General features: G+C 38.9%; 1 protein-coding gene across 1 annotated transcript in view; it reads left to right on the top strand.

Annotated features, from left to right (window-relative positions):
* The window catches only part of LOC126267964 (BRISC and BRCA1-A complex member 2-like), a 51,417-nt gene extending 30,376 nt beyond the window's left edge, over positions 1-21,041 (top strand). The window contains exon 4 of the mRNA XM_049973305.1: positions 19,533-21,041. Coding sequence (XP_049829262.1) covers positions 19,533-20,147 — 615 coding nt within the window. The 3' untranslated portion in view covers positions 20,148-21,041. The remainder of the gene's footprint in view (positions 1-19,532) is intronic.
* Positions 21,042-24,044: the final 3,003 nt, after the last annotated feature.

The raw sequence follows: 24,044 nt of genomic DNA, 5'->3' as shown, positions 1-24,044 counted from the left end.
ACTGCCATGTATGTTCCAAAACAAAAAAAACAACAAATTTAATGTGCAAGTCTTCTGGAGTTGCGTTACATCTTGGAGACTGTTTTGCTGCATATCATATGAAATAGAATTACTAATTTACATACGTATATCTTCGAAATTTCATGAAAGTTGGGGAACAAGGTTGAGAACTAACGATGAGATTAGTCAAACGGAACAAGTTATAATCTCCCGATAATGTCAAGAATGGCTGGCAACAAGCCAAATAATCCGAATTAGCGTTGCCAGTGCCAAGCGAATAAATTTGTACGAGACATGCGGACAGCAAAGTGTTAATGAGATCCCCTGCTACAATTTGATAAGTACCTGTGCGAAAAATTCTCAGTCTGCAATGGAAGTACCTTAGACCTTGTAGCTGCAAATAGCCTGGGCCTTATTGACATTGTCAGTATAGAAACAGGGATTAGCAATCACGATGTCATCATAGCAACTATGATTATCATTTAAGGAAATTAGGAGTGTGTTTCTGCTAGATAGAGCAGATAAGCAGTTATTCACATCTCATTAGACAGTGAATCAGCATCACTTAGTTGCAGTAAGCTGGCTGCAGAGGAATTATGGGCAAAATTTAAGCAGATTGTATATCTAGGTCTGTAGAGTTATGTGCCTAGTAAGCGGATAAAGGATGGGAAAGACCCACCATTGTTTAATAACAAAATTTGATGTATGCTGAGAAAGCAGAGGCTGTTGCACTCTCGGTTCAAAAGGGAATGCATAAATGACGACAAGCGAAGGTTGATAGAGATTTGTGCATATGTGAAAAGATCAATGCGCAAAGCATACAGCAACTATCGTCATCACACCTTAACAAAATATCTGATAGAGAATCAAAGAAAATTCTAGTCTTATGTAAAATTCCTAAGTGGTTCTAAGTCTTCCATCCAGTCCCTTGCTGACAAGTCGGTGTGGCAGTTGAAGATGGCAAAATGAAAGCTGAAGTTTTAAATTTCGCATTCAAGAAATCATTCACACGGAAGAATCGTAGATGTTGTGATAAGCATACCTGTTGTAGAGAAACAAGTGGAAAACTTGAAAGCAAATAAATCGCTAGGTCTGGATGGAATCCAAATTCGATTTTACAAAGAATACTCTATGCACTGGCCTCTTATCAAGCTTGCATTTATCGTGTATCTCTCACTCAGTGCAAAATCCCAAGTGACCGAAAAATGTACATGTGACACTAGTGTGTAAAAAAAAAGGGGGGGGGGGACCTGCAAAATTACAGACCAGTATCTCTCTAACTTCTGCAGAATCCTTGAACATATTCTCAGTTTAAATGTAATAAATTCTCTTGAGACTGAGAAGCTCGTGCACGAATCAGTATGGTTTTAGAAAGCATCACTCTTGCAAAACTCAGCTTGCCCTTTTCTCATATGGAGGAGGAAAAGGCAAATTCCATATCTTTAGATTTCCGGAAATTGACATGGTGCCCCCATTGCAGGCTGTTAACAAAGAAGTGAACATATGGGGAACGTCCATAGATATGTGAGTAATGTTGTCCTCGATGGCAAGTGTATCATCAGGAGTGCATCAGGGAAATGAGATAGGACTACTGCTGTTCTCTGTATACATAAATGATTTGGCTGACAGGTGGGCAGCAATCTGCAGTTGTTTGCTGATGATGTGGTATACAGTAAGATGTTGAATCTGAGTTACTGTAGGAAGATACAAACAACTTAACAAAATATTCACTTGGTGTGATAAATGGCAGCTAGCCCTAAATGTGTAAAAATGTAAGTTAATGTGGTCGAGCAGGAAAGTCAAACCTGTAATGTTCGGATACAGTATTACTAGTGTCCTGCTTGACACAGTCATTTAAATATCTTGGCATAATGTTGCAAAGTAATATGAAGTGGAACGAGCATGTGAAAACTGTGGTAGGAAAGGCAAATGGTAGACTTCAGTTCATAGGGGGAATTTTAGGAAAGAGTCGTTCACCTGTAAAGAAGACCACGTGCACTGGTGCGACCTATCTCGAGTACTGCTTGAGTGTTTGAGATCTGTACCAGGTCAGATTGAAGGAAGACATTGAAGCAGTTCCTGTAGGTTTAAACACAACATAAGTGTTATGGAGATGCTTCAGGAACTCAAATAGGAGTCTCTGGAGGGATGGTGATATTTCTGGAGGGATGGTGATGTTCTTTCCAAAAATACTGTTGAGAAAATTTAGTGAACCGGAATTTGAAGCTGGCTGCTGAACGATTCTACTACCACCAACATACATTGCACGTAAGGACAATGAAGATAAGATACAAGAAATTATGGGTCATCCGGAGGCATATAGACAGTTGTTTTTCCCTTGCTGTATGTGTGAGTGGAACAGGAAAGGAAATAACAAGAAGTGGTACAGGGTACCCTCCGTCACGCACCGTACAGTGGCTTGTGGAGTGTCTGTGTAGATGTAGGTGTAGAAATTTCCCAGGTTATTTTAAATATTGTTGGAACGGGATAGTAAAGCTATGAAGATTTGATGTAAAATTATGACCTTAATTTCTGTTGTAGGTCAGTTCATTGGCCTGCTCACTCTAAGATAATATTTTGTCAGTTCTTTGTCCACATCTACATCTGTCACTTGTAGATTTTGTTGCTGATATAATGAAGAAAAGAAAACTATAAATTTGGTGAAACAGAGGAACTAATTTCCAGAAATGATTACACTCAATGTTGCTCATCATTAAGTGGTTATGGTAATTTGTATGTCTCTGGCCCCAGATAGCTTCGTGACAATTTTTTTCCCCCCATACTCTGTACCTTTACATATGGTACAATGAGAAGTACATTCTGCCATGCATTTCACAGTAGTTTGCAGAGTGTGAATGGAGATGTATGAGTAGAAGTACGCTGTGTGATAAACTGTGCAACAAGGAACAGCCAAATACGGCACTACTAAGTTGACCTTGAAGCAGCCAGTCATGGCTTAAGTTTCAGGACGTGCGGCGATGGTTGAGGTGGAATACACAAACTGGCTGCATATCATCACATGCCAAAGGTCGTAGCGAGCAGGGCAAGCAGATACAGTGCAAGTTAAATGAGCTAGTAAGACTACGGGCTTGTTTTAGTATTGCCAGGCCGAGCAACAATGTGGCAGCATAAACACATCCTTTGTTATATAAGGCATTCACAGATAAATGGGATTCTTTTAGAATTTACCTTTATTTACCAGCTGCTCATGAAACATCAGTGGCTCCTCATCAGTTCCAGACACTACCAGTTGTTCCAGTGGTTCATTGGGCTGTACTATCACGCAAAAAATATGGTAACCCACATTATAAGTCTGTCGGTAACAGATCACATCGTTTGGTAAACAGTGTATTCACTGTGAGGAATTGTGGCCAAGGTAGGAAATATAAAGCTATAAAACAACTTGAAGTCACATCCATCAAGATACTTTTAATGGCACACACCTAATCAAGACATGAAAACTATCCAAGTAATCAGAGCAACTAGGAGCACACCATACTGAATTATAGTGAAAGGTTTGCCAGCTACAGTGATCTCATAAACATCAGGGTGAAAAATATTATGAATTGAGTGAATATGTTCTGAAAGACTTGTGATCTTTATTCTTATCTCCTATATCCCTAAGTTACTCATGTACTTAGAGGTGGGCTGCATCTGTCTAAACGTTAGATCTTTTGTACTTAATTAAGGCTGTGCACTGCTTAAAGTGACAATGTTTTGGTCACACCATCATGGTTTACAAAGGGCACTCTTATGCAGGTAATGTTGTTTAACAGTTCACGAAACAAATGTCTTCCATTGCAAATGTGCCTCAGTCCCACCGAAAAAAGATCCAGGAAATGATGGTTGTGCAAATGGTCTTGCGCTCAGAGGTGAAGAAAGCATTTGTCTATGCAGCTGTCTACATTTGTCAGAGCATTTTACTCCATCAACTCATAGCAATAGGTACCATCAGTCTCTGAAAGGCACAATATCTGCATTTGTATCTATAGTTGCATATCTATGTTACCAAATAAACCAGTGACTATGTCCAGAAGAGAGCGAAGGATGGCAGTAAAAACTAACGTTTACAAGACTAGTACATTCTCCTAGAAGTTAGACAAAGAGAAAAACACCAGTAGTTAACACAACCTTATCACTATCTCCAACAGCAAAGCATGTACATTGCAATATTAGACCACACGGTCTTAGTCTTGTTTGATAGATGATATGAATGCCATTCAGTTCATAAGCTAGACTTGATACCTGTCTTAGGGAAACAGCAAGTCTATTATGTAATGCCCCTTAATCAATCACTTCCCACCTTGCCAGAAGGACAAGGGAAGGAAGAGAGAAACTTCATCCCTAAAATGGCTTCCTCGCCTCAGTATAAAATAATTGGGATCAGATCCTACACAGATGAAGTGGAGTTTATAGCACAGGGAGCACTCTGTATGTTCCAGTTAGAGGTGAACACTCTTGCGATAAAGTCACAGCAGGGAAGAGGACATCAAATTGAGTAGAACATTTCACATGACCATAGGTTAAAAATGCACCTTTGTGGAGTGACTATACGAGGCGGAACCCAAAAGTAATGGGAATTGGAATGCGATGGAGAGGGAGAGTGCGGGGAACCCATTGTTTTACCAGGTCACACCACCTGAGTTGTGTGCTAACTTGTGTCACTGTGAGTGCATCAGTTTGCTCGTGAGAGTTATTTTAGTAAAACAACTTCTTCCATTTCAATGAAAACAAGATGGCAGATTGTCGAGAGCAATGGGAACCTGTGAAGTTTTGTTTCCTGTTGGGGAAATCGGCCGCAGAAATTATTGAAATCCTTAAGACTGCTTATGGAGATGCTGTCCTAAGGAAAACCAGTCTATGAGTGGTTTTCACATTAAAAAATGGAGAAATGTCAATTGAAGACCAGCCCCATTCAGGACGCCCCTCAGCATCAAGATGTAAAGAAAACGTCAACAAAATCAGTGCCCTCGTTCGTGAAGACTGTCACCGAACCATTGATAAATATCTGCGAGATGTCAGGAGTATCTTGGAGTTGAATTTAGAGAATTTTATCTGAAGACTTGCACATGAGAAGAGTTGCAGCCAAATTTGTCCCTCGCCTTCTCACAGATGAGCAAGGGAAGAATTGACTTCAGGCATGTTTTGAACTTCAAAATCAGCTCAAAGAGGGCCCTGACTTTTCTTTGAAGGTGATTACTGGTGATGAATTGTGGTGTTATGGATATTATCTTGGAATAAAGCAGAAATCTAGCCCGTGAAAGACAAGTGGCCCTGCTTGTCCCAAAAAAACTCGCCAAGTGAAGTAAAAAATCAAGGCACTGGTCATTTGTCTCTTCGATTGCAGAGGAGTTGTGAATGCGGAATTCATTCCTCCGGGTCAATCTGTCAACGTGAAATTCTACTTCGAGGTTTTGAAAAGATTGGGGGAGAGTATCCGGAAGAAAAGGTTAAATCTTTGGCTCACAGGCGACTGGTTCTTCCATCATGACAATGTGCCGGCCCACACTACCCTCTCCGTAAAGCAGTTTTTGACCAAAAACAGCATAACACCAATTGTCCACCCCACCCCCCATCCCTGCTACTCACCAGATCTAGCCCTGTGTGATTTCATTCTGTTCCTTGGACTCAAAAGGGACATGAAAGGAATGTGTTTTGCCACTGTGAAGGAGGTAAAAGAAAAAAAAATTGCTGAAAGGCATGAAGAATATCCTGATAAGTGAATGTAAAAACTGTTTTGAACAATGGAAGGATTGTTTAAAGAAGTACATTGTGGTAAATGGAGAATTCTTTGGAGGAGATCAAAATTAGGTGTAAAAATATTAAGAAATGAAGACGATAAGGCGAATTTCTCCCCCCCTCCTCCTCCTCCTCCTCTTTCTTTGTGCAAACAGGACTTTCCATGCAGACTTAACCTAATAAATATTTTTCATGAGGTCTAAAAAGCCTGAGATTCTGCTTTAAAGCGCAATGTCTTAGGGCAGTTATGTGAACGGGGGTTCTGATGATGTCTTCTCATCTTTATGCATCCTTCCTGTCCCCATATTATTTTAATTACAGACTTGTTAATGTTTTATCTGACTATTTAGTTCAAAAGATTGGTTTGTATCAAGATTTTGTTTCAAATTGATTCCCTTTACAATCACTGTTAACAGACTAATGTCCTGCATTCTGTTCTTCTTTGAGCCTTGCAACAGCAAACTATCAGTACAGTCTGAGGTGTTAAATTTTCTGTGGATTACTTTATTTATGTAAAGTTACCACATAAATTTTATTTTGCCATTACTGACTTCTTAAATTATTGATTTTGCTTAGTTTTCATTTTGTTGCAAATATTGAGTAGAGTCTATGAAGAAATGAATATATTTACAGAATTTACTATATTTGTTATATATAGGAGAAACATTTGGAAAAATACTTGCATTTTATGGTGAGGATAAATTCTTGAAACACATCTTGGTAAGCATAAAGAAATACATACTGAGTCCATTTCAAAGGGGTTGGACAAACACCAAAGACAAAGCATGGTCCAGCCATCCATTTGAGATCACCAGAAAGGAAACCATTGAAAAAATTCATGATATGGTAATGCAAGACTGCCAAATAAAAATTCATGAGTGCTGAGATTGTAGGCATCTCAGATGAGGAGAATTGGCCATGAAGAAACTGTGTGTGAGGTGGGTGCTACAATTGCTCACAGTCAACCAAAAGCACAGCAGACACATTGAGTCAACACAATGCCTGGTGGCGTATGCTAGTCAAAACAATGGACAAAGTCTTCTGAAAGTTCATCGAAGAAAGCGAAGACCATTTTGTCTGTCGCTAAGATGATCGCCACTGTTTTTTGGGATTTCCAAGGAATAAACCTTATAGATTACCCGGAAAAACTGAACCAGTACAGTATCCTGTTATGGTTCATTGTTGGGTGGTTTGAAACTTGCATTGGCTGGAAAAAGACCAAGATTTGTATGCAAACAAGTTGGTCTTGCACCAGAATAATGTGCCATACAACACATCAGCAATATCTATAGCGATAGTGCACGAATTGGACTTTGAATTGGTTCCTCATCCACTGTACCAGTCATAGCCCCAAGTGACTTCTTCCTGTTCCCTAACTTGAAACTTTGGTGTGCTGGGAAGAAATTTTCAAAAAATGAGGAAGTTAGTCAACGAGTATTTTGCAGAGTTTGACAGAAGCTATTTTTCCAATGGGATGGAAAAGCTTGGAGGGTCACTGTAGCAAGTGTATATCCATCGAAGGAGACTATATTGAGAAATAAGGCAAGTTGTTTATGAAACAAATATATTTTTGTTACTTTTTTACTGGACTTATCAAACTTTGTTTTTGCAATGGTTTTACAACTGAAAATGCCGTAGTCTCCTTTTCTGTGTGAGGCATTGCATGGATTGAACAAAAAGTTGCAATCACTAGAGGTCTTCTTTGAACTAACTAAGATTTTTGACTGAATCACAAAATATCACTGCAGGTTATGACTATGGGAGAAGAGAGGTGGCTCACAAATGGTTCCTCTCATACTTCAAGAACAAAAAGCAATAGGACCTTCTCCACAATAATGTGAACAGCTGTGAGGTGGTGTCTGAATGAGACACAATTAAGTGAAAGGCATCCAAGGGTTCGGTGGTGGAACTGCTTCTGTTTCTGATATGTGTAGTTTGTAATGCGACACATTAATCTGAAATATTTGTTTGCTAATGACTATCTTAGTAGTGGAAGACATTGAGTGCAATATAGGAAATGTATCAAATAATGGAGTTTGGCATAACTTCATGATCTGAAGAAAATAAATTGATGCTAAATCATTGTTTCTACTGTTAATCTATGTGCAACTGGTGTGAAAAAAGGTGGTTTCTACTGTTAAATTAATTTCTGACATAATTTAATTAAAATTGCCAAATTGATTACACAGAATGGGCATATGAGTAGTGAGCCTAAACAGTTCAAATTTCTAGGTGTTCAGGTAGGCGGTAAGCTGTCATGGAAAGCCCATATGGAGGATCTTGTTCAAAAGGTGAATTCTGCCATATTTGCTATTAGAACATTGTCTGCAATAAGTGATATTCCAATATGAAAATTAGTCTACTTTTCGTATTTTCATTCACTTATGTCATACAGCTTTATGTTCTAGGGTAGTTGTTCCCATTCACAAAGGCATTTTTGGTGCAGAAACAGGCAACTAAAGCAATGCATGGTGTAAGTTGGCATACATCTTGTCAACGGCTGTTCAGGGGATTGGGAATTCTGACATTAAACTCTCAATATATATTTTCTTTAATGTCATTTGTTGTTGGCAGTAGGAGCTTATTCATAAGAATTAAGAGTTTTTTCTCAGTTAATGCTAAGGAGAAATCTAATCTCCATTCGGATTGATCCTCCTTGACTCTTGTGCATTATTCTGTTGCATCCAATCTCAATAAGCACTTTCAAGTCCAAACTGAATAATTTCCTCGTGGCATACACCTTCTATCTGCCGGTGAGTTTCTGGAAGAAAATTAAGCTAATTCCAGTGTCATATTGTTGATTATGCTAATATATACTCAGCAGTATCTGCATAGGAGTGCCGTAAATTTTATTATTAACTTTTCTGATATTAATTTCATGTACTGACCCATTATATGACCATGGAGATTTGTTCCTCAATATCAATGTATTTAGAAGAGTGTACTGCAGAAGGTAGGTAAAGGTAAAAGTAATGAAAGAACTATTAAAATGAAGTGCAAGCATCATAACAGTTATTGGTGAAGTAAGGGAAAAACTAGTCTTTTTGAAAATCTCCCCCAACGTAAGGGTGTACCAGTTCCAAATTGAGAAGCTGATTTCCAAAAGGTACCAAATACATAAAATCTAATTTAACAGGAGAGACAAAAAATATTTTTACAACCACAGGAATATCAGAATATGTTTTGTAACTTTCTTTTTATATTCATACAGATGTTGAGACACATTATACCAAGTATCTCTGTAAAATGTTACATTACACCAAGTATCTCTGTAAAATGTTTATTTATTTAATTCTTATTGGATAGTTAAAATAGACTCATTACCTTTTGGCATAAAATTGTAAGTGTGGTAATTGTTGTTCTAGAGTTCGTTGGTGATCCACAGTATTCATCTGATAAATCATACTTAATACTTTCATGTTCACAGTGAACATAAAAAATGCCCGACACATCTTTACAATAGACAATGTTGTGTAACCAAATGTAGGCCATGTTGAGTATGACATCATTACCAAGAAGAGGAATGACTGGTTGCCAAGATTTGGTACTTCTCGGAAACAAAATAAGAGTGTATTTGGTACTCTTCACCATGAACGGCAAGTCTTAAGGGGAACTGCATGACTGGCATACATAACAGTTGCTACTGCATAGGTAATGGTTCTAAGTAGTGCCACTTATGATACTGGAAAATTGTGCATAGAGCCATGGAATGGTTAACAATAACCGATCAGTGATGAGTAGACTCATAAATAAGAGCTGGAATTTAGTAATTCAGATTAAAAACATGACTGCTTCTTCAGAGTCTCCGTGATCTATGCATACTACTGCCTCCACTCCCAAATTCCGCTCACACACACACACACACACACACACACATACACACACACATAAACACACACACACATATAAATACTGCTGGCCATTGAAATTTTGACACCATCAAGACGATGTACACAATCACCAAATTCGGTGTAAATGTGTACTCTGTGCTTGAAAAAGCAATTGTTTTCCATTTCTGTACGGCCATGTCAGAAAATGCAATTGTTTTCCATTTCTGTACGGCCATTTTCAGTACTTGCCATTACCATTCTGCATATAACAAAAGATTATGAAATGAATTCTCATTTTCATGTTACTTATTTGTGAGAAGGTCATGTTATGCCTCGTGTAAGGAAGAGCAACATCTACTGGCATGTGTAAGAATTCAATAGCAGCAATGCTATGCGCTGTAGAGACTGTAGTTGAACTTTGTCCTACAATATTGCTGTTCATGTTGGATGGGACAATTGCCACTCACACAGCAGGTAATTTGGATTGTGGGCATTACATTTGATGTGTTTAGACCAATGGCTGGCCCGATCTTCGAAGTCACAGCATGTTATCTTTCGACATTGCCCAGGTTGCGTGGCTATCCTGACATACTTTTATACAGAATCTGTGTGATTGGTGCCCTCGTCAGTACATTCTCCAGGTCTCACTAATATTGGAAACATCAGGGCACAGGTTGCTGAGAGACTTGCACAGCACCACTCGCCAAAAACTATGAACAGTGAACTGTGGCATAGAGTTAAGCAGCATGGAATTTCATGTCCATGTCTGTTGTCCAAGTTTAAGTTTTCTTGGTACCCCATGGCATAGTGCTGTTGTTACTGCCAGTGTTGGCAGTTGTGTGTACTAAATTTCGCACCCTGTATGTGCCAAAATCACCGATAAAATTAATCTATTCTCTATAATAAAAATTTCGTTATTGCTATCCTTCCTGGTGTTCCAGCTTTAATTGCTGGAGTGTACACTAGGTGTGTCTCCTAAGACTCGTCAGGCACATTTCCTCTGGTGTTTCAGCAGACATTTTCAGTTTCATTCTTGCACAGTACCTGGAGTTATCCCAAGCAACGCTGCTCGTTGTGTCTTTCATGCAAACCCAGTGTCAGTGGTTGTTGACCGTGTCTCCATTCCCCAACTTATCCAGTCTCATCACTCCTTGGCCTGCAGGCATGGTGGTTAGAATACAAAAAGATGCTCTTATGATGAAAAAGTGAAGCCTGCCTTCACTGTATGGCGAGTCTTGGTGATGTATTTTTATTGCAGTGCTACTCTCCAACCTCAGTTAAAGCAAGAATAATATGTCCTGCTGTTTTGCTGCGATGTACACAATGCTCGATAAGTGACAACTGGCATTCAGACAGTACTCATTCAGAACAGTACATACACAGACTGATAGTAAATTCAACACATTAACTGTAAGAAAATAGGTTTAATGAAAGGTTTTGGTGGACAATCAGTCTTCTAAGATTCCCCAAGAAGGCAGACAGGATTCAACTAAGATCTGTCTCTCCCCTTTCTTGTAACCTCCTACTTGTCCGCGCGCGCGCACACACACACACACACACACACACACACACACACACACACACACACACACACACACACACACCACTAAGTCAGTCAGCAGTTAACATTTGACAATTTTAAGAGTGTCCTTGGCTGAAAGTTCATGGAGTTCTTAACCACTAGAAACAACTGAAACCCCAAGATCTTTTTATAGGAGTTTGTTACACGTGGCTTCGTCTTTTAAAAAAAGATAATGTTGTAATTGTCTTGGATATTTACCATTGCTGTAGGAGTGAATAATATTTTGAATTATGGTAATAAGTTTTGCAGTGTCCAGAAATAAATTTCACTTTCTAAATACAAAATACACATTTGCCTCAACACAGTTGAGATGTGAAAAGTCAACAGAATGCAATGAGAAATCAGTTACTCACAGATCACAACATTGCCTGTAAGGGCTTAATGAAGGTTTACATTAAGTTCTTGAGAATTGTTGACTATTTCACACTGCAAGTGGGCATTCAAAAAGTGATGCAACACATTTTTTCTGAAAGTAGGTTGGTTTTATTCAGAGTTGCTAAACACCATATTATTCTACACTCTTTTGGCTAAAAAACCCTATTTTTCAACTTACTTTCATTTCAATGCAACAGCCTTATGCCAACTTACTGAGAGGTCCCGTACGTCTACAGAGTCTGGTTGCCATCAGAGCCAATGTCTTGCTGCATCAACAGCCTCACCATCATCCATGTACTGCTTCTCATGGAGTGCATCCTTAATTTGGGCCAAACAGGTGGAAGTTGGAAGTGCAAGATCTGGCCTTGAGGGTATATGAGGAAGAAAAGTTCAATGAAGTCTTATGAACTCCTCTTCAATGCGCAGACTTGGGTGTCAGCTCTACCAACAGAGATATCCACTTTAGCACCAAGGTGTTTTTTTGTGATCCGTCGATCGCAGCTGTGTGGCCGGCTGACACGTGAGAGATCGGGTAGCTGCATGACCTATATGCTGCTGTTTACTGCCAGTTCTCTGTAGACATTCTGCAAGTGTATATGAATGTTTGCAATGCTCTGGTTTTCTGCCAAAAGAAACTCAATGACAGCTCTCTCCTTGGAATGCTCCTCTGTTACAGACACCATTTTGAAGGCTACGTATAGTGGTGGCCCCTATCTAAACTTCATGAAATTATAGGAACTGCGTTGGGAATACTCCACAAAGTCCAACAACAAATTATGCATTTGTTTCAGCTAAAATTAACTGAGGGAAAAAATGTGTATCATTACTTATTGATGACCCTCAGAAACCTCTAGTGTTCTTCACCATTGTAATTTTTACAGTATGTTATGTTGAGCAGCCCAGAAGAATTTTATGTGAGCAGTAGCGTAGTCCTGTGTACGTACTGCACAAATGTTATTTGCTTCTGTCCCTTGGTGTCTCACTAAGGGATAGGCAAAAAATTGTTTGATTTTATTATAATTGTTTTATAGGTTGAGCTTTTAACATGATGCTACAGTTGTATGGTCCACATAATACACTTAATTATACAACTGTATTTGTTTTGGAATTACAGACTCATTGAATTTTTTAAATGATATAGCCATCATCGATGTACTATTTATTTCATTGTTTATAGTTGCAATTTCGATCTTAAGTGTTTTCACCATATTAACCTCTTGAAATTGTGGTTGTGGAAATTTATTTACGTACTTACTTGCTTAATCCTCCAGGATTAGGCTGTTAGTTTTTTTCCTACCCCAGTTTTTCTGTTGTCTTGTCTACCAGTAGGATGATATGCAAAAGCAAGTTTTAGAATTCTAAAAATGTGTTTTTTTTTTTTTTTTTCAGTTTCTGTTGTTTAGGAAAATTCTGTCATTGAGAAGTTATTTAATTGATGCCTTATCTCTTTATTCATTTGTTGTCTTTTAGGAATTGCCCTTTCGTTGATCAGGGGAACCACATTTTAGATGATTGCATTTTGTTTCCATAAATCATTTTATGCACCCACTTCTTGCTTCCATACATCAATGTTGGCACAGGCAAAATTTGGATCTCTTCCCTCACTTTAACCTTTCATTTTTGCTGAGCTAGTTCACACACAGTATTGAAATAAGCGAAGCTTTTCTCCACTTCATCATCATTGTTAAAAGATAAATCACAACCAGAAAGAGAGAAGCTTCAAACTTGTTCTGTTGGTTGATCTTTGATTATTATCTTGGTATTTTCTTTGCCATGTCTTGATTATTTAGCATATGTAATGATTTCTGAAGCTTTTCATCATCATCCTGGTGGATAAATGATCATCTAGAAAAGCTCTCTCTCTCTCTCTCTCTCTCTCTCTCTCTCTCTCTCTCTCTCTGTCTCTCTGTGCGTGCGTGCGCGCGCGCACTCGCATGTGCCCATGCGTGTGAAGTTAATGGCATCATTAGGATTAATCCACTGAAAATAACATCTGGAAGGATTGGCGACATGCTGATCCCATTTCCAATGAACATAGAGTGCTTCTCTTGCTGCCCTGTCAAGTGGGTAGTCGGCCAGTCGGAACAGGCCCAAGGCTTACGTCATGAGTAGTGTTTATTATACTGTCTGAATCAACATTGTTCTTTCAATAAAAGTGTATTGTTTATTATTTTACAATCATCCACCATTTACCAGACTTGTTGCATGATAGTTATTACAAGAACTTACATTGCCTTTCTTGAAAAATAATATTAATGTAACGTTTCTACATTTTTTTGGTATAATTTTCCTTTCTTAGAAAAGGGTTAGCAACTTACATATGTGAATGTAAAAATCATCCCACTATATTGGAACACCTCTAAATTCATTTTATGTATTCCTGGAGCTTCCCTATTTTCAAAGGATTGCAATACTACACTGTTCCATCAATTCCCACAGCTCTGTTATCTGTACTTTGATCTTCTTCACACTGTCTTTGACCATACCATAATTCTTTATAATGCTAGATCCAAGATTCTCCTTAAACTACATTTATATTGACAGTTTCTTTCATCATTATTAAAATGTTACAATATTAATTTATAAGCTGTCTTGCCTTCCATGGACATCATCTATTGAATTTATTGATCTGTCTTAAGATTCTTGCTTCAGTTGCCTTGTTACTGACTTAACATTATTTGTACATGTTTTACAGTCTTCCTCATTTTTTCAGTACCATATCATTTTTAGATAAGCTACTTGTTTTTGCTTGACAGGTTCTGGAATTTCTCCATTCCCTAATTTTAACCCATGCTTTCTTCTTAATTTTCTTGCCCTCCCAATAGCTTCACCTACTGCTTCCTTTATTGCTAAAGTTATAGTTCCCCATTGTTTGTTAGTAGGAGTACTCGTTGGAATCTCAACTAAATATATTTTAAGCAACTGTGATAGAGGTACTTTCTCTCCTTCATCTTGCAACAAATATACTCACATTAAAAAAAAAAGTTTTGCATCACCGTGGTTCCGAGAGTTCCAGAACCTGTACAGAAAATTGTAATAGAGATACCATAAACATTATTTGTGCCCTTTTTATTGCTCATGATAATCACATATTGCATGTTGTACCACCATATAGCAAGACCTTCAGAGGTAGTGGTCCAGATTGCTGTACACACTGGTACCTCTAATACTTAGCAGCATGTCCTCTGGCATTGATGGATGCCTGTATTCGACGTGGCATACTACCGTATTTACTCGAATCTAAGCCGCACCTGAAAAATGCGACTCGAAATCAAGGGGGGGAAAAAAAATTCCCGATTCCAAGCCACACCTGAAATTTGAGACTCGAAATTCAATGGGGGAGAATAGTTTTAGGCCACACCTCCTAATCAAAACAAAGTTGGTCCATTGTAATATGAGACACAATTCAGGATGAATGAATGAATGACTATACAGCTACAGTAGTTTGGTCTGAGTCATAAGCTTAGCAGTTAATAAGCTTTCCCAGGTAGCCATTGCTATGCGTCAGGCGCTCCGTCCGTATTTATAAGAGTACCCTTCCTGTCTCACGTGCTTCGTCTGGTTTGAATTGATTGCTTATTTTCCTTTGATCTGATAAGTGCCGTTCTTTTTGTTATAGGTGTTTACGTCACTCTAAGCTGAAAATACATTACTGCACTGTGTCATGCATTGCTTGTCTCATTCTGATAATGAGCGTTTACGGCCTGTCGCCGCTCGAGTCATGGCTTGCTTTTGTGCACCCTAACGCCGCTTACAATTTTTTTTTAAAAAAAGGGAGGAATCGTCTCGTTAGTGAAACAATGGCAAGAGACTGCTATTTGTTGTTACTTACACTGCTGCTTTCTTTGATAATGATCAACAAGAACCAAATAATAGACTGCGTATGATAGATGATGTTCTGAACAAGAGTTAAACAAAAAATTTTCTCCGTTTGAAAATTTTTGCAGACGCCTGCTTAGTACATTACATCCTGCACAGAAATTAGTCATCTTAGATTTAAAAATCTAGTCAATTGCCGTGCTTCATTTCTGACTGTATCACTATTAGGCATAAGAATAATACGAATATAAACATGACATGATATGTATATTCTTCCGCGTTTGCTGTTGTCTCACTCTAGTTTCGTAGTTTATCATGCAGACGGGATTTAAATGAGATAGCAGCAAACACGAAAGAATACATGGCAAAATGTTTATATTCGAATTACTCTTATGCTGAAGAGAATACTGCATGTGATTCACAATTCATAAAAGTTCCTGTTAGCAACCATCTCTTTCCATAGGTAGGAAAAAATTCAGAACGTAGAGTTGGCCATATTGACAAACATCCCAGTCTTGTCAATCGGATTTTCGTAGTACATTGAAATGCTGCTACATTCGAAGGTGAACAATATGGAATTTGTATTTACTACGTTGGATAATGTAGGAAAATGCAGTGGTCGAAACTTGGGGCGGGGAAAAAACCTGGTCTTCCACTTCTTCTCCTTTTTTTTAAATTTATTTACTGACGCAGAGGTTTTGGTGCCAGTATTTATCTTTGTGCCTGCAAAGCATGCCTGTGTAGAGCTACTTTTATTCGACAGCAAAAGGTAGTTGTGGCGGCACCTACCAACATTTTTCAGAACTTCTGCTTACTTTGCACTCGATTCTAAGACGCAGGTGGTTTTTTAGATTACAAAAACCGGAAAAAAGTGTGGCTTAGATTCGAATAAATACGGTATCCACAAGTTCATCAAGGCACTGTTGGTCCAGATTGTCCCACTCCTCAATGGCGATTTGGTGATTGGTGAGTCACATTGTCCATAAACAACCCTTTTCAATCTATCCCAGGCATGTTTGATAGGATTCAAGTCTGGAGAACTTGTCATTATCATGAAGGACATCACTCACAAGATGTGCACGATGGGGGCGCGGATTGTCATCCATGAAGACGAAAGCCTTGCCAATATGCTGCCGATATGGTTGCATTATCGGTCGGATGATGGCATTCACATATTGTACAGCCGTTATGGTGCCTTCCATGACAATCAGCAGCATATGTCGGCCTCACATAATGCCACCCCAAAAAATTGGAGAACCACCACCTTTCTACACTTGCTGGACAGTGTGTCTAAGGCATTCAGCGTGTCCAGGTTGCCTTCAAACATGTCTCCGACGAATGTGTGGTTGAGGGCATACATGACACTCGTCGGTGAAGAGAACATGATGCCAATCCTGAGCAGTCCATTCGGCATGTTGTTGGGCCCATCTGCACCACACTCCATGGTGTCGTGGTTGCAAAGATGGATCTTCCCAGGGACGTCGGGAGTCGTAACACAAGTCCTGTGACTGCACGAAAAGCCTTATTCAACATGGTGGCATTGCTGTCAGGGTGCCTCTGAGCCATAATCCATATGTAGTGGACATCCGCTGCAGTAGTAGCCATTGGATGGCCTGAGCTAGGCCTGTCATTGACAGTTCCTGTCTCCCTGTATCTCCTCCATATCTGAACAACATCGCTTTGGTTCACTCCGAGACACCTGGGCACTTCCCTTGTTAAGAGCCCTTCCTGGTCCAAAGTAACAATGCGGACGCGCTCAAACCGCGGTATTGACTGCCTGGGCATGGTTGAACTACAGACAAAATGAGCTGAGTACCTCCTTGGTGGACTGACTGGAACTGGTTGGCTGTCGGACCACCTCTGTCTAATAGTTGCTGCTCCTGCACGGTTGTTTATATCTTTGTGCGGGTTTAGTGACATTTCTGAACAGTCAAAGGGACTGTGTCTGTGATACAATATCCACAGTCAACATGTATCTTCAGTAGTTCTGGGAACAGGGGTGATGCAAAACTTTTTTTGATGTGTGTGTATTATACACTTCAACCCTCTATATTCACATATTCCATTCTTTTCTCCATTTAGCAAGGATTATATTTTTTGTAATAACCAGATAATGAATGGTCTGTGTATAAGTCACTCCCTCTAAGCATTCAGGTATGTGCTACATCTGATCCAGATAGTGAATGGCCTGTGTATAAGTAACTTCCTGCATGCATTCTGGTACCTGCTACATCTGATCCTAGTCTTTTATTAACCGTTATGTTGTGAACAATTTATCAGCCACTGTCCGCTTGCAGTCGATGTATATTTATGGATGTCCTTAAAAAGCTTTTGATGACTTTTAATTGGTTGTAAGTAGCAAATTCCTTTAATAATTCACCATTTTCATTCAGTAAGGGTTCACCTTAATTTCCTATTTCTTCTCGGATTGGTTTGTTCTGTACATAAGCATTCAGATCACCTGTCACATTAATAAAAATTGATTTTGCAGATCTTTTGTAATGAGATAAGAGTGTGTTGTATTTTTTCCCCCTCTGGAACTTACGTGACTACTGAAGTTCCTCTCTCTACCTCTGCCTGCCTAAGCACCAAAATTCTTTCATTTGTAATATGTAGCTTTATTTTCCATTTTTTTATCAGTTAATATAGCCACTCCTGCTGCAGTTAATTTCTCCCTTAGAACTTCATTATAAATCTTTAGGTATCTATCAATTTCTTTTGTCTCTTGTGAAAATTGTAATAAATATGAGGATGGCTTGAAAAGTTCTCAGAATCACCACAAGAGGTCAGCGCTAGTGCAACGAGTTGTTCAGGTGGTATTCATTGGACTGTTGATTGTAAACATGTGCCACATCAGCGCTCTTGGCAGAGAGCTGTTGCGGCAACATGCTTCTGTTGTTGTTCCTGCATAGTGATTTGTGAAGATGGAAAAAATAGAGATTCAAGCAGTGCTTAAGTACTTCATGAAAAAAAGTATGAAAGCAAAGTATATTCATGCTGATTTCCAGAGTAAACTGGGGGGACTCTGCTCCATCATATGCTACTGTTGCCAAGTGGACAAACGAATGTAAATTTGATCGGGGGGGCTTAGATGACGATCCGCGCAGCGGTTGGTCAAGATTTGTAACTAGTCCAGAAATCTTTGCAGAAGTGCACAAAATGGTCACAGAGGATCGCCAGTTGAAAATGCGTGAAATTGCTCACATTTGCCAGATGTCATCTGAAAGGATATATCACGTTTTAACTGAAGAATTAGAAAAGAAAAAATTACCTGCCAGATGGGTGCCGCGACTCTTGACGCTGGATCAAATATGCATGAGAATGGACATATCAGAACAATGTTAGGCCCGTTTTAAAAGAAGTGAACAACATATTTTGTGCTGCTTTGTTACCCCAGATAAAACTAGAGTGAACTACTATACCTCAGAGACAAAACAACAGTCAAAGCAGTGGATACATGCTGAATCTCCACCACCAAAGAAAGCAAAGACATTCCTTCAGCGGGAAAGTTCATGGCTTCAGTGTTCTGGGGTGTGAAGGGGTTTCTGTTTGTGTAGTTTATCTCCCCACTGGGCAAACAATTACTGGAGAATACTGTGCTAACCTCATGGACAAATTGCAACAAAATATGTGCGAAAAAGGCCAAGGAAGAAAGTAATCTTCCATCAAGACAATGTGTGGTCGCACACGTGCCGTCTCAGCGCTGTGGCAAAACTCCATGAACTAAGATATGAATTTTTGCCACTCCTGCTTTACTCACCAGATATGGCTCCATCAGACTTCCATCTCCTCCCAAAACTGAAAATTTTTCTTGGTGGCCGAAGATTCACTACAAATGAATAATTGATAGTCGGAGTTGACAACTATTTTACAGGTCTGGAGGAATCTCATTTTTGAGATAGGATCAAGGCACTGGAATGTCGTTGGACCAAGTGCATTAATCTTAAAGGAGACTACATGGAAAAATAAAAAAGTTTCAGTGATGTAAGTACTTTTTCTATTCCATTCCAAGAACTTTTCAAACCACCCTCATATTACAGTTGATGGCAAACTTTTTATGGTGGATCTCTCTCTCTCTCTCTCTCTCTCTCTCTCTCTCTCTCTCTCTCTCTCTCTCAGGCTTAATTGTAATCACTATCATGGAAGGAAAATTCAGTTTGCTAATTGTGTGTGTTTTTGTTGCGCAGGTGGATTTCTCAGCAATTCCACAGCCTCTTGGGAATACTGGTGAGCCCACTGCTACTTTGACCGTGACATTCCACTCTCCTACTGAAGGAGGTCGCATCACTCCGCAGCTGCTGCTGTCACTACAGGCTGAGGCAGCACTTGAGGGTGTCGGAGGTAGTGGAATGTCATTACCCCCGTTTCCACCTGGTGGTAGTTGCTTGATGGACTATGTTCCTTTGGTAACGGCACGCTTACAGGACCGAATTGATGCTGCCGCTGCTGCCCATGACAGAAGGAGAGAACTTATTACTGCTCTTTTTCATCATTTTGGTAACAGTGTCTTGGAATATGATGGCATTTGCTTTACCAGAGCTTCCTTTTTACTTGAATGGAGAGATTTTTATTTCATTTTGCACTTCACATTGCCTCCTGGATTTCCCCGTGAAAAACCTGTTGTTATGTTCCAGTCAGTATATCACGCAACAGATGGGAAGCCTTATCGATATAGATTTGAAGACTTCCCCTACAATCCACGCACTGAGGTAAAAAAAATGGCTGAAAAACTTATTGCCACTGTTATAGAATATGTGGAAGTCTTTCAGAAAAATTCAATTCAGAGCTCTCTAAATTTGTGATTTATTTATCTGGAATTTGGCTTTTTGTAGTATGCTGTTTTAGCTGTTGTGTAATTTAGAACAAAATAAGATATATTTGTAACTGTCTATGAAGTTGAATATTTTTTTACATTTATTCAGAATATATGCTAATCAGAACATTCGTCAACATGTAGGGTGTTCAGAAGTGATGGTTAATATTCAGGGATGTGACAGGAACAGTCATTCGAAACAAAACAAAAGTCAAATAAACATGGGCTTTAAAATGCATGCCCTAAGAGCTACGAGCAATTCTTGGTTTTTGATACTGTGAAACTGACCTCTCCTACTGCAAGCTCTTTCCTTTCCATGTTTTGGGGCATGGCGGTATGGACCCAAACAAGAAGGGAGGAAAAAAATGGGTAGTAAACGTGTACTCTAAAATGCACACCTTAAAAGTTACGAACACTTGTTCATTAGAAGAGTTGTGTTTCAAAGTAGCGAAGATGTACAAGTGATCATAGCTTTAAAGGTATGCATTTTTGACAACATGTTTATTGGACTTTTTGTCTTGTATTTGCCCGTTCTACCATTTCCCAAAAAAATGGAAAGTAAAGAGCTTGCAATAGAAGAGATATGTTTCACAGTATCAAAGATCAAGAATTGCTCATAGCTTATTATTATTGTTATTATTATTATTATTATTATTATTATTATTATTATTATCATCATCATCATCATCATCATCATCCCTAAATGTTGACCACTTCTGAAACACCGTGTACACATTATATTTTCACTTACTAGATCATTGAGGCACTGATGTCATTTTTATTTTCATTAGTATCAAGATAATTCTCACTTGTTGGAACTGTTCATGTGCATACAGATTATAATTGTCAAAAATACAGAATTTTGATTAAAAATTTATCACAATGCTCTTTGTTTCATTTCTCTATTTCCTTACATTCTGTACAATGAGATATAGTACCAAATTCTGCTTCATTGAAATACAACACCACATATGAAATACAGTTATTTTGTGACATTTATTTGTTCACCACAGTCAATTACATGTCTTTATTTCTCAGCCTGTATAATTCCTAAATTGATTCTGTTTTTACTTTAAATGGCTTCAGTAGCATCATTACAGAAGCCATGAAATAACATTTATTGACAATGTAATTATTTTGATACATTTACTACCACTTACTTCAACCATTATTATTTTTACACAACTTTATTTAGTGAAAGCAACAAACAAGAAAGTAGACAAAATGATAATATGTAGCAGAACTAAGTGAGATGTTAAATGTAAGTGATGAGAGAAGAAAATATGAAAATTCTGTAAATGAATCAGGCAAAAGGAAATATAGATGCTTAAAAATGAAATTAGCAAAATGCAGTGTGGCAAAGCAGGTGTATTAGAAGAGAAATACAAAGCACTAGAAGCATCGATGAATATGGGGAAGGTTGATGTCACTGGGAAGCTTTGCTTACTGTCATTCCACAATGTAAAACACCCACATCGTCATATTTTTGGAGTAACTCATGAAAGCAAGCTAAAGTTTCTGGTGCCGAAAATTGTGCAATATGAATTCTGTATTATATGAATTTGAGACTGTCTTGCAAAAGCCTGTTTATGGGAATAGGTGAGTCAGCCTCTTCTTCTCAGTATATATATTTTTTAATGAATTGCATCATATGCAAAATATCCTTTTCAAACAAAAAATTCAGTTCACTGAATCAATATCAGGAAAAATAACAATCTTCATAGAAACTTACTTGTTTTTACCCAAAACGTTATTCATTATTCTAGAACATAAAGTTTCAGTAGCTTTTTCAGGAAATGTAAAAAGTCTGGCTACAAATGAAATGAACTTGAAGAGTAAGCTATGAGTTCAGCTCCTTGTACTCCATTGAAGAATTTTTTTTGACTCAGCCATTTGATGTATCTATTATTAACTAGATCAAAAAAATGCAAAAGCAGAGTAATACCTGACATCAACAAGCTTTCTGTGTAGTAATGAAATCTTTGTGAGCAGCTTCGCAAAAAGTTTTTCCTCATTCATGAAGGCCAGTTCACTTAGTTTCTAAGGGAGGAATATCAGCAAGTCAGTTCTTTTATGAATAAATTATGTAATTGTTTTGACATTGTGCAGCCTTGAGGACCTTCACACAGTGGGCCTCTGGGCTGAATGGTCTATTTACAGGGTGACAATCATTGAACTAGGAAAAAAAAACATTAGTTACTTACAAACTAGGGCGGGCACACTTTATTCAACGTGTAAACATCACTACAGGTATTCGGATTTAGGTTATGACAAGTTCGTTACGCCTGTGAATGGATGTTTTCAGTTCAGCAATGGTTTTCGGGTTATTACTGTAGATTTTGTCTTTAATATTTCCCCACAAAAAGGAGTTGCGTATGTTCAGATTCAGAGAATATGGCAACCAATCGAGGCCCACGCAAGAGGCCTCTGTTTACCCCAGAGCCAGAATGCAGTCCCCAAAGTGCTCCTCCAGGACATCAGACACTCTGCTGCTTCAATTAGGTCGAGCTTAATCTTGCGTGAACCACGTCTTGTCAAAATCAGGGTGACTGTGGATAATGGGGATGAAATCATCTTCCAAAACCTTCAAATGCCATTCGGTAGTCACCGTGTCATCAAGGAATATCACACTGATTATTCTGTTACTGAACATAGAACACCACACATTTCACCCACTGAGGGTGAAGAGATGTCTCAACCGTGAAATGCAGATTCTCTGTCCCCCAAATGTGCCAATTTGCTTGTTGACAAACCTGTTCAAATGAAAGTGGGCTTTGTTGTTATGCCAAACATGCATATTAATTCCCATCATGTCCCGCAGCCGACTGTGCAAACCATTCAGAAGTTGCGAAAATTTTATTTCATATAGTCCAATAATTGTCACCAAGTATAATCCAGATAGAAAAGAAACAACTGTATGAACAGAGACAGCTTAGACGACAGGCCACTAATAATCAAGGAAGAGGAGGCTGAAAGATTGAAGGGGTACATAGTAGGACTATATAAAGGAAAGATGTCTGCTTGTGTCTGTGTATGTGCGGATGGATATGTGTGTGCGTGTGCGCGCGTGCGTGCGTGTGTGTGTGTGTGTGTGTGTGTGTTGTGTGCGCGCGTGTGCGAGTGTACACCTGTCCTTTTTCCCCCTATGGTAAGTCTTTCCGCTCCTGGGATTGGAATGACTCCTTACCCTCTCCCTTAAAACCCACATCCTTTCGTCTTTCCCCCTCCTTCCCTCTTTCCTGAAGAAGCAACCGTTGGTTGCGAAAGCTAGTAATTTTGTGTGTGTGTTTGTGTGTTGTTTTATTGTGCCTGTCTAACGTCGCTTTCCCGCTATATATATATATATATATATATATATATTATTCCACATGGGAAAAATATATTAAAAACAAAGATTCCAAGACTTACCAAGCAGGAAAGCGCCTGTAGACAGGCACAATAAAATAACAAACAAACACACACACAAAATTTCTGGCTTTCGCAACCAACGGTTTCTTCTTCAGGAAAGAGGGAAGGAGAGGGAAAGACGAAAGGATGTGGGTTTTACGGGAGAGGGTAAGGAGTCATTCCAATCCCGGGAGAGGAAAGACTTACCTTAGGGGGAAAAAAGGATAGGTATATACTTGCGCGCGCACACACACATACATCCATCCATACATATACAGACACAAGCAGACATATTTAAAGGCAAAGAGTTTGGGCAGAGATGTCAGTCGAGGCAGAAGTGCAGAGGCAAAGATGATATTGAATGACAGGTGAGGAATGAGTGGCAGCAGCTTGAAATTAGCGGAGATTGAGGCTTGGTGGATAACAAGAAGAGAGGATATATCAATGGGCAAGTTCCCATCTTCGGAGTTCGGATAGGTTGGTGTTGGTAGGAAGTATC

The sequence above is a fragment of the Schistocerca gregaria genome, chromosome 1, assembly GCF_023897955.1.
Source record: "Schistocerca gregaria isolate iqSchGreg1 chromosome 1, iqSchGreg1.2, whole genome shotgun sequence".
NCBI lineage: Eukaryota > Metazoa > Arthropoda > Insecta > Orthoptera > Acrididae > Schistocerca > Schistocerca gregaria.
This window is presented reverse-complemented; position numbering and strand designations above follow the sequence as displayed.